The sequence below is a fragment of the Heptranchias perlo genome, chromosome 21 (assembly GCF_035084215.1).
Source record: "Heptranchias perlo isolate sHepPer1 chromosome 21, sHepPer1.hap1, whole genome shotgun sequence".
NCBI lineage: Eukaryota > Metazoa > Chordata > Chondrichthyes > Hexanchiformes > Hexanchidae > Heptranchias > Heptranchias perlo.
The window spans coordinates 4,884,095-4,896,644 of NC_090345.1; the positions used below are offsets into that span (position 1 = coordinate 4,884,095).

Consider the following 12,550-nt stretch of genomic DNA (forward strand, 5'->3'; position numbering starts at 1 on the left):
TCTCCTTCCTCTCTCTCTCCCCTTCCTCTCTCTCTCTCCCCTTCCTCTCTCTCTCCCCTTCCTCTCTCTCTCCTCCCCTACCCCCTCTCTCTCTCCCTACCCCCCCCTCTCTCTCTCTCTCTCTCCCCTACCTCTCTCTCTCTCTCTCTCTCCCCTTCCCTCTCTCTCTCTCTCTCTCCCCCCTTCCTCTCTTCTCCCCTTCCCTCTTTCTCTCTCTCTCTCTCCCCTTTCCTCTCTCTCTCCCCTTCCTCTCTCTCTCCCCTTCCTCTCTCTCTCCCCTTCCTCTCTCTCTCCCCTTCCTCTCTCTCTCCCCTTCCTCTCTCTCTCCCCTTCCTCTCCTTCTCCCCTCCTCTCTTTCCCCTTCCCTCTCTCTCTCCCCTCCCTCTCTTTCCCCTTCCCTCTCTCATCCCCTTTCCTCTCTCTCTCCCCTTCCTCTCTCTCCCCTTCCCCTCTCTCTCTCTCTCCTCTTCCCCTCCCTCTCTCTCCCCTTCCCTCTCTCTCTCTCTCATCCCCTTCCTCTCTCTCTCCCCTTCCCCCTCTCTCTCTCTCTCTCTCCTTTCCCTCCCTCTCTCTCCCCTTCCCTCTCTCTCTCTCTCCCCTTCCTCTCTCTCTCTCTCTCTCCCCTTCCTCTCTCTCTCTCCCCTTCCCTCTCTCTCCTCTCTCCCCTTCCCTCTCTCTCTCTCTCTCCCCTTCCCTCTCTCTCTCTCTCTCCTTCCCCCTCTCTCTCTCTCTCTCTCTCTCCCCTTCCCCCTCTCTCTCTCTCCCCTTCCCCTTCTCTCTCTCTCCCTTCCCCCTCTCTCTCTCTTTCTCTCTCCCCTTCCCTCTCTCTCTCTCTCCCCTTCCCCCCTCTCTCTCTCTCTCTCTCTCCCTCCCCTTCCTCTCTCTCTCCCCCTCCTCTCTCTCTCCCCCTCCTCTCTCTCTCCCCCTCCTCTCTCTCTCCCTCCTCTCTCTCTCCCCCTCCTCTCTCTCTCCCTTCCCCCTCTCTCCCTTCCCCCTCTCTCTCTCTCTCTTTCCCCTTCCCTCTCTCTCTCTCTCTCCCCTTCCCCCTCTCTCTCTCTCTCTCCCTCCCATTCCCCCTCTCTCTCTCTCTCTCTCTCCCTCCCCTTCCCCTCTCTCTCTCTCTCTCTCTCTCTTTCCCCTTCCCTCTCTCTCTCTCTCTCCCTTCCCCCTCTCTCTCTCTCTCTCCCTCCCCTTCCCCCTCTCTCTCTCTCTCTCTCTCCCTCCCCTTCCCCCCTCTCTCTCTCTCTCTCTCTCTCTCTCCCTTCCCCCTCTCTCTCTCTCTCTCTCCTTCCCCTTCCCCCTCTCTCTCTCTCCCTTCCCCCCCCTCTCTCTCTCTCTCTCCCCTTCCTCTCTCTCTCCCCTTCCTCTCTCTCTCCCCTTCCCCCTCTCTCTCTCTCTCTTTCCCCTTCCCTCTCTCTCTCTCTCTCCCCTTCCCCCTCTCTCTCTCTCTCTCCCTCCCCTTCCCCCTCTCTCTCTCTCTCTCCCTCCCCTTCCCCCTCTCTCTCTCTCTCTCTCTCCCCTTCCCCCTCTCTCTCTCTCTCTCTCCTTCCCCTTCCCCCTCTCTCTCCCTCCCCTTCCCCCTCTCTCTCTCTCTCTCTCTCTCTCTCCCCTTCCCCCTCTCTCTCTCTCTCTCTCCTTCCCCTTCCCCCTCTCTCTCTCTCCCCTTCCCCCCCCCTCTCTCTCTCTCTCTCCCCTCCTCTCTCTCTCCCCTTCCTCTCTCTCTCCCCTTCCCCCTCTCTCTCTCTCTCTTTCCCCTTCCCTCTCTCTCTCTCTCTCTCCCCTTCCCCCTCTCTCTCTCTCTCTCCCTCCCCTTCCCCCTCTCTCTCTCTCTCTCTCCCCTTCCCCCTCTCTCTCTCTCTCTTTCCCCTTCCCCCTCTCTCTCTCTCCCCTTCCCCCCCCCCTCTCTCTCTCTCTCTCCCCCTCCTCTCTCTCTCCCCTTCCCCCCCTCTCTCTCTCTCTCTCCCCTTCCTCCTCTCTCTCTTTCTCTTACTCTGCTGCACATTTACCCCCTGTGCTCAGCGTTCTGTCAATCTGTCTTATTCCTTGTCAGAGCTACAGCCAATCAACCGGCTGTTTCTAAAAAAAAAAGCAAGTGGGCACGGATTGGACAAACGGCAGAATATGACGCTGCCAGGGGCTGTTCGACTCCTGATTGCTCTCCTTCCTCTGTGGCGGGTCTGTTGTCCATTCTTGTTGCCTGCTTGATATCTGGCTCACTGTCCTCCCATTGAGGAGGGCGAGGGGAGAGGGGGGGCTACGGTTAGGGTGGGTCAGGGGACTGCAATCTCTGGAACACACAGACCACCGAGGACTGGAGGAAGGGGACCCTCGGAGGCTGGACTTTGTCGGGGAACTTATGCTGTTGGGCAATTCTCACTCCAGAGGAGTCAGTGTGTTACTGGCAAACCCCCATTACACTGGGATCTCCGTTATCCACACTCCCCAGCTGTCCATCTTCCCAAATATCTGCCGCAACCTCCATGGACAAACACTCCGCCAGACGCTGCCTCTTTCCAGAGCCAGGATCACTCCCTCCGGCCGACCGAGAGATTCCAGCATTTCCCCATTTGTCCCGCGATTGTCTCCATCGTCACGCCTGGGGGTCTCACTGCAGGAGGAGGGACCCTCGTTTATCCACCAATTTCCGTGATCCACAAGAAGGTGCCCAATCTGCAATTTTTAGAAATTTGTTCCTGGGACATGGGCATCGCTGGCATTTATTGCCCATCCCTGGTTGCCCCCTGAGAAGCTGGTGGTGAGCCGCCTTCTTGAACCGCTGCAGTCCGTGTGGTGATGGTTCTCCCACAGTGCTGTTAGGAAGGGAGTTCCAGGATTCTGACCCAACGACGATGAAGGAACGGCCGATATATTTCCAGGTTGGGATGGTGTGTGAGTTGGAGGGGAACGTGCAGGTGGTGGTGTTCCCATGTACCTGCTGCCCTTGTCCTTCTAGGCAGTGGGGGTATCAGGCTGAGAGGTGCTGTCGAGGTAACGGTGGTGGGAGACCCTGTGGGTGGTGGGAGACCCTGTGGTGGTGGGTGACCCTGTGGGTGGTGGGTGACCCTGTGGGTGGTGGGTGACCCTGTGGGTGGTGGGAGACCCTGTGGATAGTGGAGATGCTGCCGTCTCAGTGTCTGTGTCTGGCCTGCAGTGGGATTGCCCTGTGAAATTTACTGATTTGCTCTCTCAGTAACTCCCTTTTTTCCCTCTCCATGAACCTGCTCCTCCTCCAGAGCTATTTATCGTCAGTGGTAAGTCTGACCCTGCGATCTTTGATCTTTATCTCACCTGCTTGTGCTTTTTTTTGGCGGATTTTCTGTGCTTTTGTTGTGAAGTTTGCTTTTGAAAGAATGAATGTTGGGGGGAGGGGGCTGTTTGGAGGGGAGGGGCTGGAAAGTGCGGGTAACTGCCCATCAGCTGAGGGCATGGTTGGGATTGGCAGTAAAGCCCCCCACAGTCGAATAACGTCACACCACATTCCCCAACCACCGGCGATACTATCTTCTGAGGTGAAGGGGAATTGGCAGAGAACAAGGGCCCGGGCAGCTGAAGGCACGGCCGCCAATGGTGGAGCGATGAGAATCGGGGGGATGCGCAAGAGGCCAGAATAGGAGGAGCGCAGAGACCTCGGAGGGTCGTAGGGCTGGAGGCAAGTAAGCTCCGGGATGTCCTGCCGACACACTCTGTCACGGGCGGAGTGGTCCCCGTGGGTGAGCGAGGTGGGGGAGGGTGGGGGAGGTGGGGGGCGAGGACGGGGGAGGTGGGGGGCGAGGACGGGGCGAGGTGGGCGAGGATGGGGCGAGGTGGGCGAGGATGGGCGGGGGGCGGATGGGTGGGGGGGTGGGTGGGGGAGGTGGGGGGCGCAGGGGGGCGAGGGGCGGAGGGTGGGGGAGGGGGGGGCGCGGGGGATGAACCCCAGGGTGGAGTAAAGTTCCAGCGGGAACATTTCCCAACCTCTACCGCCACCGTGTGGACGGGCGCCGGCCCAGCGCCACTGCGCGGGGTTTTAAGAACTTCCATTTATTCAACGCCTTTCACGGCCTCAGGACGTCCCAAAGCGCTTTACAGGCAATGAAATACTTTCTGAAGTGTAGTCACTGTTGTAATGTAGGAAACGCTAAAGCTGACAAGAGCTCTATGCCTTCGGTCGATTAATATTATCGATTAAATCTAATTGGTAAAAGCTTCCCCTGGTGGTTCCTGAGCTGTGCCGACCAGGAGGTGCCAGGCCGGGTCGCTCTCTGCCCTCTGCTGAGTGAGCAGATCTTCAATGGGGGGGGGTTTTGATGATTTATTGGAGGAGTCAGGGGTGGGGGTGGGGTGAATAAGCCCGGGTTCCTCACCTGAATGCTGTCCTGTGGCTCCTGGATCGTCTGTGTGTCTGTGTGTGCGCGCGCCTGTCTGTGCGTGTGTGTGTCTGTGCGTAGGGGGGGGGAAATCAGGAGAGGACAGGATTGTGGTGATGCCTCCCATGGTTCATAGACCAGGCTGGCAGGTTTTGGTGAGGGCTGCCCCTTACCCCAGCGAGGGGGTCAACACCTTCAGGAGAGGAAAAGATTGAAAAGAAACCCTCTGGGAAAGTTTCTGAGGGGGATGTAAACCTTTGGGCAGTAGCTGCCCAGGGGCTGTCGGTCTGGGCTCACTCAGTTGTAGACAGGGTGTCAGATTCAGGCCTGCGGCTCTTTCTCTTTGTCTCTGTTGCACTTTGCTCTAACAGGCTGCGACCCGCATGGTGTGATTCCTGCTGCACATGACTAAAGACCCCACACTCCCCTCCCCCCTCTCCCTCTCCCCGACCCGACCCGACCCGACCCTTACTAATCACACTGAGATGCTCCGTATCGTCCATGCCTCTGTGATGGACATGGTGCAGGGACTCCCCCCTCCTCCCTCACCATGTTTCAGTGCGGAGAGTGTTTCCCTTTCTAACACGGCTGGCATTAAACTCATTAACTCACTGTATATCAAGCGGACGCATGTTTCCTGTGTTGTGATGATCTAACATCGCTAACATTAATCGACGAGACGGGCATTCCAGGTAAGTGATGTCTTGTGCGATTTAATCTATTCGTATCTGTGACTCTTTTTTACACTTTTCTATGTTCATCAAAGGGGAGGGAAATCAATATTAGAACAATGTCAGGTACAGCACGGGTTAGATACAGAGTAAAGCTCCCTCTACACTGTCCCATCACACACTCCCGGGGCAGTACAGCACGGGTTAGATACAGAGTAAAGCTCCCTCTACACTGTCCCATCAAACACTCCCAGGGCAGGTACAGCATGGGTTAGATACAGAGTAAAGCTCCCTCTACACTGTCCCATCAAACACTCCCAGGGCAGGTACAGCACGGTTAGATACAGAGTAAAGCTCCCTCTACACTGTCCCATCAAACACTCCCAGGGCAGGTACAGCATGGGTTAGATACAGAGTAAAGCTCCCTCTACACTGTCCCATCACACACTCCCAGGCAGGTACAGCACGGGTTAGATACAGAGTAAAGCTCCCTCTACACTGTCCCATCAAACACTCCCAGGGCAGGTACAGCATGGGTTAGATACAGAGTAAAGCTCCCTCTACACTGTCCCATCAAACACTCCAGGGCAGGTACAGCACGGTTAGATACAGAGTAAAGCTCCCTCTACACTGTCCCATCAAACACTCCCAGGGCAGGTACAGCACGGTTTAGATACAGAGTAAAGCTCCCTCTACACTGTCCCATCAAACACTCCCAGGGCAGGTACAGCACGGGTTAGATACAGAGTAAAGCTCCCAGTATAGAACCCTTTGCTGCACCATTGATGTTTGCATTTCTGGGTTTGCGTTGCTGCCAGTCCTCGGGTTGAGGGATTGTAGAGAGATGAGCGTTTTGTCATCTTTGGGCTGGGTTTAAACCCAGGTATCCTCTTTACTACAAACAATTCCCCACCCAGAGTCCCGGCACCTAACCTAATCCCTGCTCTCTACCAGTGTTCCACAATGACCCCCTTCCCACTCACACGGACCATTCTATTTCCCCTTATTTTGTGATAATCCTGTACATAAATGTCTCTACGTACTGGCAGTTTCTTATCTCACCCCTGTGTAATGAGCTGTGGGTTAACGGGGACAAGGAAGACTATGGGCAGTCTGACGGGATATTATACAGTACAGACACCTCTTTCTAAGCCTTTGCTGAATTATAGAATCATACAGCACAGAAAGAAGGAGGCCATTCGGCCCATCGTGCCTGTGCCGGCTCTTTGAAAGAGCTATCCAATTAGTCCCACTCCCTCCTGCCTCTTTCCCCATAGCCTGTAAATTTTTTCCTTTTCGAGTATTTATCCAAATCCCTTTTGAAAGTTATTATTGAATCTGCTTCCACCGCCCTTTCAGGCAGCGCATTCCAGATCAGAACAACTCGCTGTGTAAAATAATTCTCCTCATCTCCCCTCTGGTTCTTCAGCCAGTTATTTTAAATCTGTGTCCTCTGGCTACTGACCCTCCCGCCTTTGGAAACAGTTTCCCCTTTTTTACTCTTACCAAAACCCTACATGATTTTGAACACCTCAATTAAATCTCCCCTTAACCTTCTCTGCTCTAAGGAGAACAACCCCAGCTTCTCCAGTCTCTCCACATAACTGAAGTCCCTCATCCCTGGCACCATTCTAGTAAATCTCCTCTGCACCCTCTCTAAGGCCTTCACATCCTTCCTAAAGTGTGATGCCCAGAATTGGACACAATTCCAGCTGAATGAACCTGTTTTTAAAAAAGATATCGTTTTTAAAAAATATGTTTCTCTTGCCTCCCGCAAAAAACAGGGGCAAAACAAACTACATTAACCTGGGCTCGTTCCTGATTAAGCCGGTGCAGCGGGTCATGAGGTATCCCCTGCTGCTGACAGAGCTGCTGAACACCACACCAGAATCTCACCGAGACAAGAAGCCACGCTGGGAGAGGCAGTGACCCGCGTGAAGGAGCTCAACATTAACATCAACGAGTGCAAGCGCAAGGAAGGACCTGGGTGAGACTTGGGCGGCTCATATAGAATCGTAGAATGGACATTACAGCGTAGAAGGAGGCCACTCGGCCCAGCGAGCCCGTGCCGGCTCTTTGTAAGAGCAATCCAGTTAGTCCCACTCATCCCCGATTAGAATGGGTACAGATCGAGGCCGTGGGATCTTATCCTCCGCCTGAGAGAGCAGACTGTTTAACGTTTCAGCCAAAGACGGCACCTCCGAGGGTGCAGCACTCCCTCAGTGCTGCACTGGGAGTGTCGGCCTGGATTATGCGCTCAAGGCTCTGGAGTGGGGCTCGAACCCACGACCCTCTGACTCAGAGGCGAGGGTGCTGCCCACTGAGCCGCAGCTAAGACTGACCGTTCCGTCCTACTCTCCTTGTCGGTTTTCACTCCTCCTTCACGTGACCCACGCTGGGTCTCCTTGGGTACGGATTCGGGTAGGGGTTCTGTTACAGGCCTGTTAATCCAGAGAGCGTGAGTTCAAATCCCACCGTGGGCATTTGAGAATTTGAATTCAGTTTGTCTGGAAATAAAAATCTGGTCTCAGTAAAAGTGACCGTGAAACTGTCGGATTGTCGTAAAAACCCAACTGGTTCACTGATGTCCTTTAGGGAAGGAAACCTGCCGTCCTTACCCGGTCTGGGCCTATAGGTGACTCCAGTCCCCACACCAACCTGGTTGATTCTTAACTGCCCTCTGAAGTGGCCCAGCAAACCACTCAGTTGTATCAAACTCGCTACTGCAGCAGTTCAAGAAGAAGGACCATCACCACCTTCTCAGGGCGACTAGGGACGGGCGATAAATGCCGGCCTTGCCAGCGACGCCCACGTCCCCAGAATGAATTTTTAAGAATAACTTGGTTCCTGCCCCCCTTTGGTTGCCCTTCTTTATGTGCAGGACTGGGTTATTCGACCATGAAAGGCAGCGCAGCTGTTGGGGCGGGGGGTGGGGTGGGGCGGGGGCCGATCCCTGTTCTCAGCCGAAGCGTTCTTGCCCCCGCCCACTCAGAAGAGCGGGTTAAACTGGCGGGCGGCGGGAATCTTGGCGGCTCCAGGGGTCGGGTCAGTAACCCGGGCGGGGAGGGGGGTCTCCGCTCGCTCTCAGTCAGGCGGCTGGGGTTAGCTGTGGCTCGTTGGGGGGAGGCGGGGAGGAGAGTGGGGAATCCTCTCCTTGAGTATTGCTGATTTCTCCCTCCCTATCTCTGTAACCTCCTCCAGCCCCACAACCCTCCGAGATCTCTGCGCTCCTCCAATTCTGGCCTCTTGCCCATCCCCGATTTTAATCTCTCCACCATTGGCGGCCGTGCCTTCAGCTGCCTGGGCCCTAAGCTCTGGAATTCCCTCCCTAAACCTCTCCGCCTCTCTCTCCTCCTTTAAGACGCTCCTTAAAACCCACCTCTTTGACCGAGCTTTTGGTCGCCTGTCCTAATATCTCCTTATGTGACTTTCAAAAAGGATTTGGATAATTTTTGAAGGGAAAAAATTTTCAGGGCTACGGGGAAAGAGCGGGGGAGTGGGACTAACTGGATTGCTCTCACAAAGAGCCGGCACAGGCTCGAGGGGCCGAGTGGCCTCTTTCTGTGCTGCATTGATTCTGTGAGGCTCGGTGTCAAATTTTGTCTGACAGTCGCTCCTGTGAAGCGCCTCTGGACGTTTTACTGCGTTAAAGGCACTGAATAAATGCAAGTTGTTGATTTGGACTCCTGTGTCTCTGTGCAGTTCTGAAGTATCGGAAAGGGGACGAGGAATCACTGATGGACAAGATCTCCAAACTGAGCATGCATTCCATCATAAAGAAATCCAACAGAGTCAGCAGCCACCTCAAGCATCTGACGGGCTTTGCGCCCCAGGTAAGAGATGAGGCTCTGGAATCTGGAGACCCACGCGAGCTCTGACCATCTGAGGATATTTATTGTTTACAATGGAACCTCCACAGGAGGCTTTGTGGGAGTCGAGGGTTTTGTTTTTCTTTTAAAAAGCCAGCTGACCATTTTTGACCTGGGTTCTCTCAGACTCTGGATCCAGCAGGATAGTTAGGACGTCCCGAATGTGCTAGAATTTACTATCTGATATTTAGCTTTAGATCTGAGAGACCAGCAGGAATTGGGGCTTTGGGTCCTACAGGAGTTGGGTCTTGAGAGGTTGAAAGATTTTTGTTGGGTAAGGATATCCAGGGATATGGAGCTACTGCACCCCCTCCATTGCCAGTGTATCCTCCAAGGTGCGGTGCCCAGATCTTTTTTTTTTATTCGTTCATGGGATGTGGGCATCGCTGGCGAGGCCGGCATTTATTGCCCATCCCTAATTGCCCTTGAGAAGGTGGTGGTGAGCCGCCTTCTTGAACCGCTGCAGTCCGTGTGGTGAAGGTTCTCCCACAGTGCTGTTAGGAAGGGAGTTCCAGGACTTTGACCCAGCGACGATGAAGGAACGGCGATATATTTCCAAGTCGGGATGGTGTGTGACTTGGAGGGGAGCGTGCAGGTGGTGTTGTTCCCATGTGCCTGCTGCCCTTGTCCTTCTAGGTGGTAGAGGTCGCGGGTTTGGGAGGTGCTGTCGAAGAAGCCTTGGCGAGTTGCTGCAGTGCATCCTGTGGATGGTACACACTGCAGCCAAAGTGCACTGGTGGTGAAGGGAGTGAATGTTTAGGGTGGTGGATGGGGTGCCAATCAAGTGGGTTGCTTTGTCCTGGATGGTGTCGAGCTTCTTGAGTGTTGTTGGAGCTGCACTCATCCAGGCAAGTGGAAAGTATTCCATCACACTCCTGACTTGTGCCTTGTAGATGGTGGAAAGGCTTTGGGGAGTCAAGAGGTGAGTCACTCGACGCAGAATAACCAGCCTCTGACCTGCTCTTGTAGCCACAGTATTTATATGGCTGGTCCAGTTAAGTTTCTGGTCAATGGTGACCCCCAGGATGTTGATGGTGGGGGATTCAGCAAATCTAAACAGGGTCTCTAAATGGGGTCTAACAGGACAGAGCTCTGTATAACTGAAACATCATTTACTTTGTATTCCGGCCCTCTTGAGATAAAGGCCAACACTCCATTAGCCTTGTTGATTACTTTCTGTACCTGTGCACTAGCTTTAAACAGGTCGTGTACTTGGACTCCGAAACCTCTTCGCTGCTCCACGGGTCCTAGTTTCTCACCGTTTAGAAAATGCTCTGATTTATCTTTCTTGGGTCCGCGATTGATGCGTCTCCTTCGCTTTCAGATCAAGGATGAGGCGTTTGAGGAGGCGGAAAGAAAGTTCCGGGGACAGGAACGGCTCATTAAATCCTTCATCCGAGATCTGTCCCTGTACCTGCAACACGTGCGAGTAAGTGACCCTGACAGACCCTCACCCACAGGGGTGACCCGGTCTGTGCCCTCTCAGCAGTTGGGGGCAACATGGTTAGCCTCAGTACCTCGGGCAACTGGGGGGGGGGGGGGGGGGGGGGGAGGTGTATCTGCCCCTGATCATTATCCACTGACCCCCACCTTCAAAGTGCCTGTCTGTGAACGGCAACTGACTGGGGAGGAGTTTGGGGACGGACAGGGACTGACTGGGGAGGAGTTTGGGGACGGACAGGGACTGACTGGGGAGGAGTTTGGGGACGGACAGGGACTGACTGGGGAGGAGTTTGGGGACGGACAGGATCGGGTTCAAACATGATGCCTCCACAGTCAAATAGCCTGAGCCGGACACTCAGCCTCTGGGGCTCACACATGAAGAATGTCTTGTTGGTCGAGGCAGGACAGCTGGAGCCTGGGGGACAGTAACCCTTGAAGAGTCAATGCCTTGGGGAGAGGAAGGGAGGAGATGATGGAGGTGCACAGACTGGTCCCTCTGCCCCCCCCAGTGACGGAGGCTGCTGGTTCCTCGCGTTGCAGGTTTGTAGCTTGCGAGTCCCGGGTGGGACCGGAGAGACTGACCGACTGTGTCTCTCCCGTGCCAGGAGTCTGCGTCGGTGAAGGTGCTGGAGGCCATGAGTATCCTGGACATGTACGGGGAGAAGAATCACATCGACCTGGAGAGTTTCCAGCGGGCTCATCGATTAATCAGTGACTGCCTGTTCACCGACTTTGTAAGTGTGGATTCCGAGTGCTCGTGACCGTAGAGGTGACTGGTTGGTGATAATAGTGAGCTCATATGACGTTCCTCACCCTATTTCAACAGCACTACTGTCCCCACCACTTAAAACGGGCAGTCTCTTATATCGGTCAACCAGGGAAAACCATAATGCAAATGGTTAAACATCAATTTCAGAGTTGCCGTCTATAACGTCCTTGGTGCTCTGTTTATTTCAGGCAGAAGCAACAACAACAACTTGCATTTATATAGCGCCTTCACAGGAGCCTAAATCAGACAAAATTTGACACGAGCCACGTAAGGCGATATTAGGACAGGTGACCAAAAGCTTGGTCCAAGAGGTGGGTTTTAAGGAGCGTCTTAAAGGAGGAGAGAGAGGCGGAGAGGTTCAGGGAGGGAATTCCAGAGCTTAGGGCCCAGGCAGCTGAAGGCACGGCCGCCAATGGTGGAGCGATGGGAGTGGGGGATACGCAAGAGGCCAGAATTGGAGGAGCGCAGAGATCTCGGAGGGTTGTAGGGCTGGAGGAGGTTACAGGGATAGGGAGGGGGGCGAGGCCACGGAGGGATTTGAACCCAAGGGTGAGAATTTTAAATTTGAGGCGTTGCTAGTTTTATCTTTTCCCCGCATTGTTCTCCCGACAGCAAGAGCGGACGGAGAATCTTGTCTTCGCTCCGCTGAACCAGCTGTTGGGAATGTGTGCCGGCCCCCATAAGCTTGTGATCAAACGCTTCGACAAGCTGTTGGATTACCACAACTGCAAGGAGAGAGCCGAGAAGCTGAAGGACAAGAGGACTTTGGACGAGCTGCAGGCGGCCAAGAACAACTACGAGGCTCTCAACGCCCAGCTGCTCGATGAACTGCCAAAGTTTCACAAGAGCGCTCAGGAACTCTTTGTCAACTGCATCCGAGGGTTTGCTGAAGCTCACCGGGAGTTTGTGGGGCTGACCCGCGATGAACTGAAGCCGCTGTCACAGGTAAGAGGAGGAGAGGGGTTTGGTCCTTACACCGTCAGTCTGCTTCCTACTGGTAATAGAGTCAGAATTTTCATATCTGCAGACTCACCGCTTGGAGAACAGTGTGAGGTAGTGGAAGGATTCGCAGAGTGATTAACAGTCTGACAGATACTCTGGATCTAACCCGTGCTGTACCTGCCCTGTGAGTGTTTGATGGGACAGTGTAGAGGGAGCTTTACTCTGTATCTAACCCGTGCTGTACCTGCCCTGGGAGTGACTGATGGGACAGTGTAGAGGGAGCTTTACTCTGTATCTAACCCGTGCTGTACCTGCCCTGGGAGTGTTTGATGGGACAGTGTAGAGGGAGCTTTACTCTGTATCTAACCCGTGCTGTACCTGCCCTGGGAGTGACTGATGGGACAGTGTAGAGGGAGCTTTACTCTGTATCTAACCCGTGCTGTACCTGCCCTGGGAGTGTTTGATGGGACAGTGTAGAGGGAGCTTTACTCTGTATCTAACTCGTGCTGT

General features: G+C 54.4%; 1 protein-coding gene across 1 annotated transcript in view; it reads left to right on the top strand.

The window, feature by feature from the left end:
* Positions 1-12,550, top strand: part of dnmbp (dynamin binding protein) — an 88,133-nt gene that overhangs the window by 62,381 nt on the left and 13,202 nt on the right. Inside the window, 7 exon segments of the mRNA XM_068002003.1 lie at positions 3,234-3,251; positions 6,802-6,928; positions 6,931-7,015; positions 8,720-8,850; positions 10,211-10,315; positions 10,935-11,063; positions 11,711-12,043. Of these exon segments, the coding sequence (XP_067858104.1) occupies positions 3,234-3,251; positions 6,802-6,928; positions 6,931-7,015; positions 8,720-8,850; positions 10,211-10,315; positions 10,935-11,063; positions 11,711-12,043 (928 nt within the window).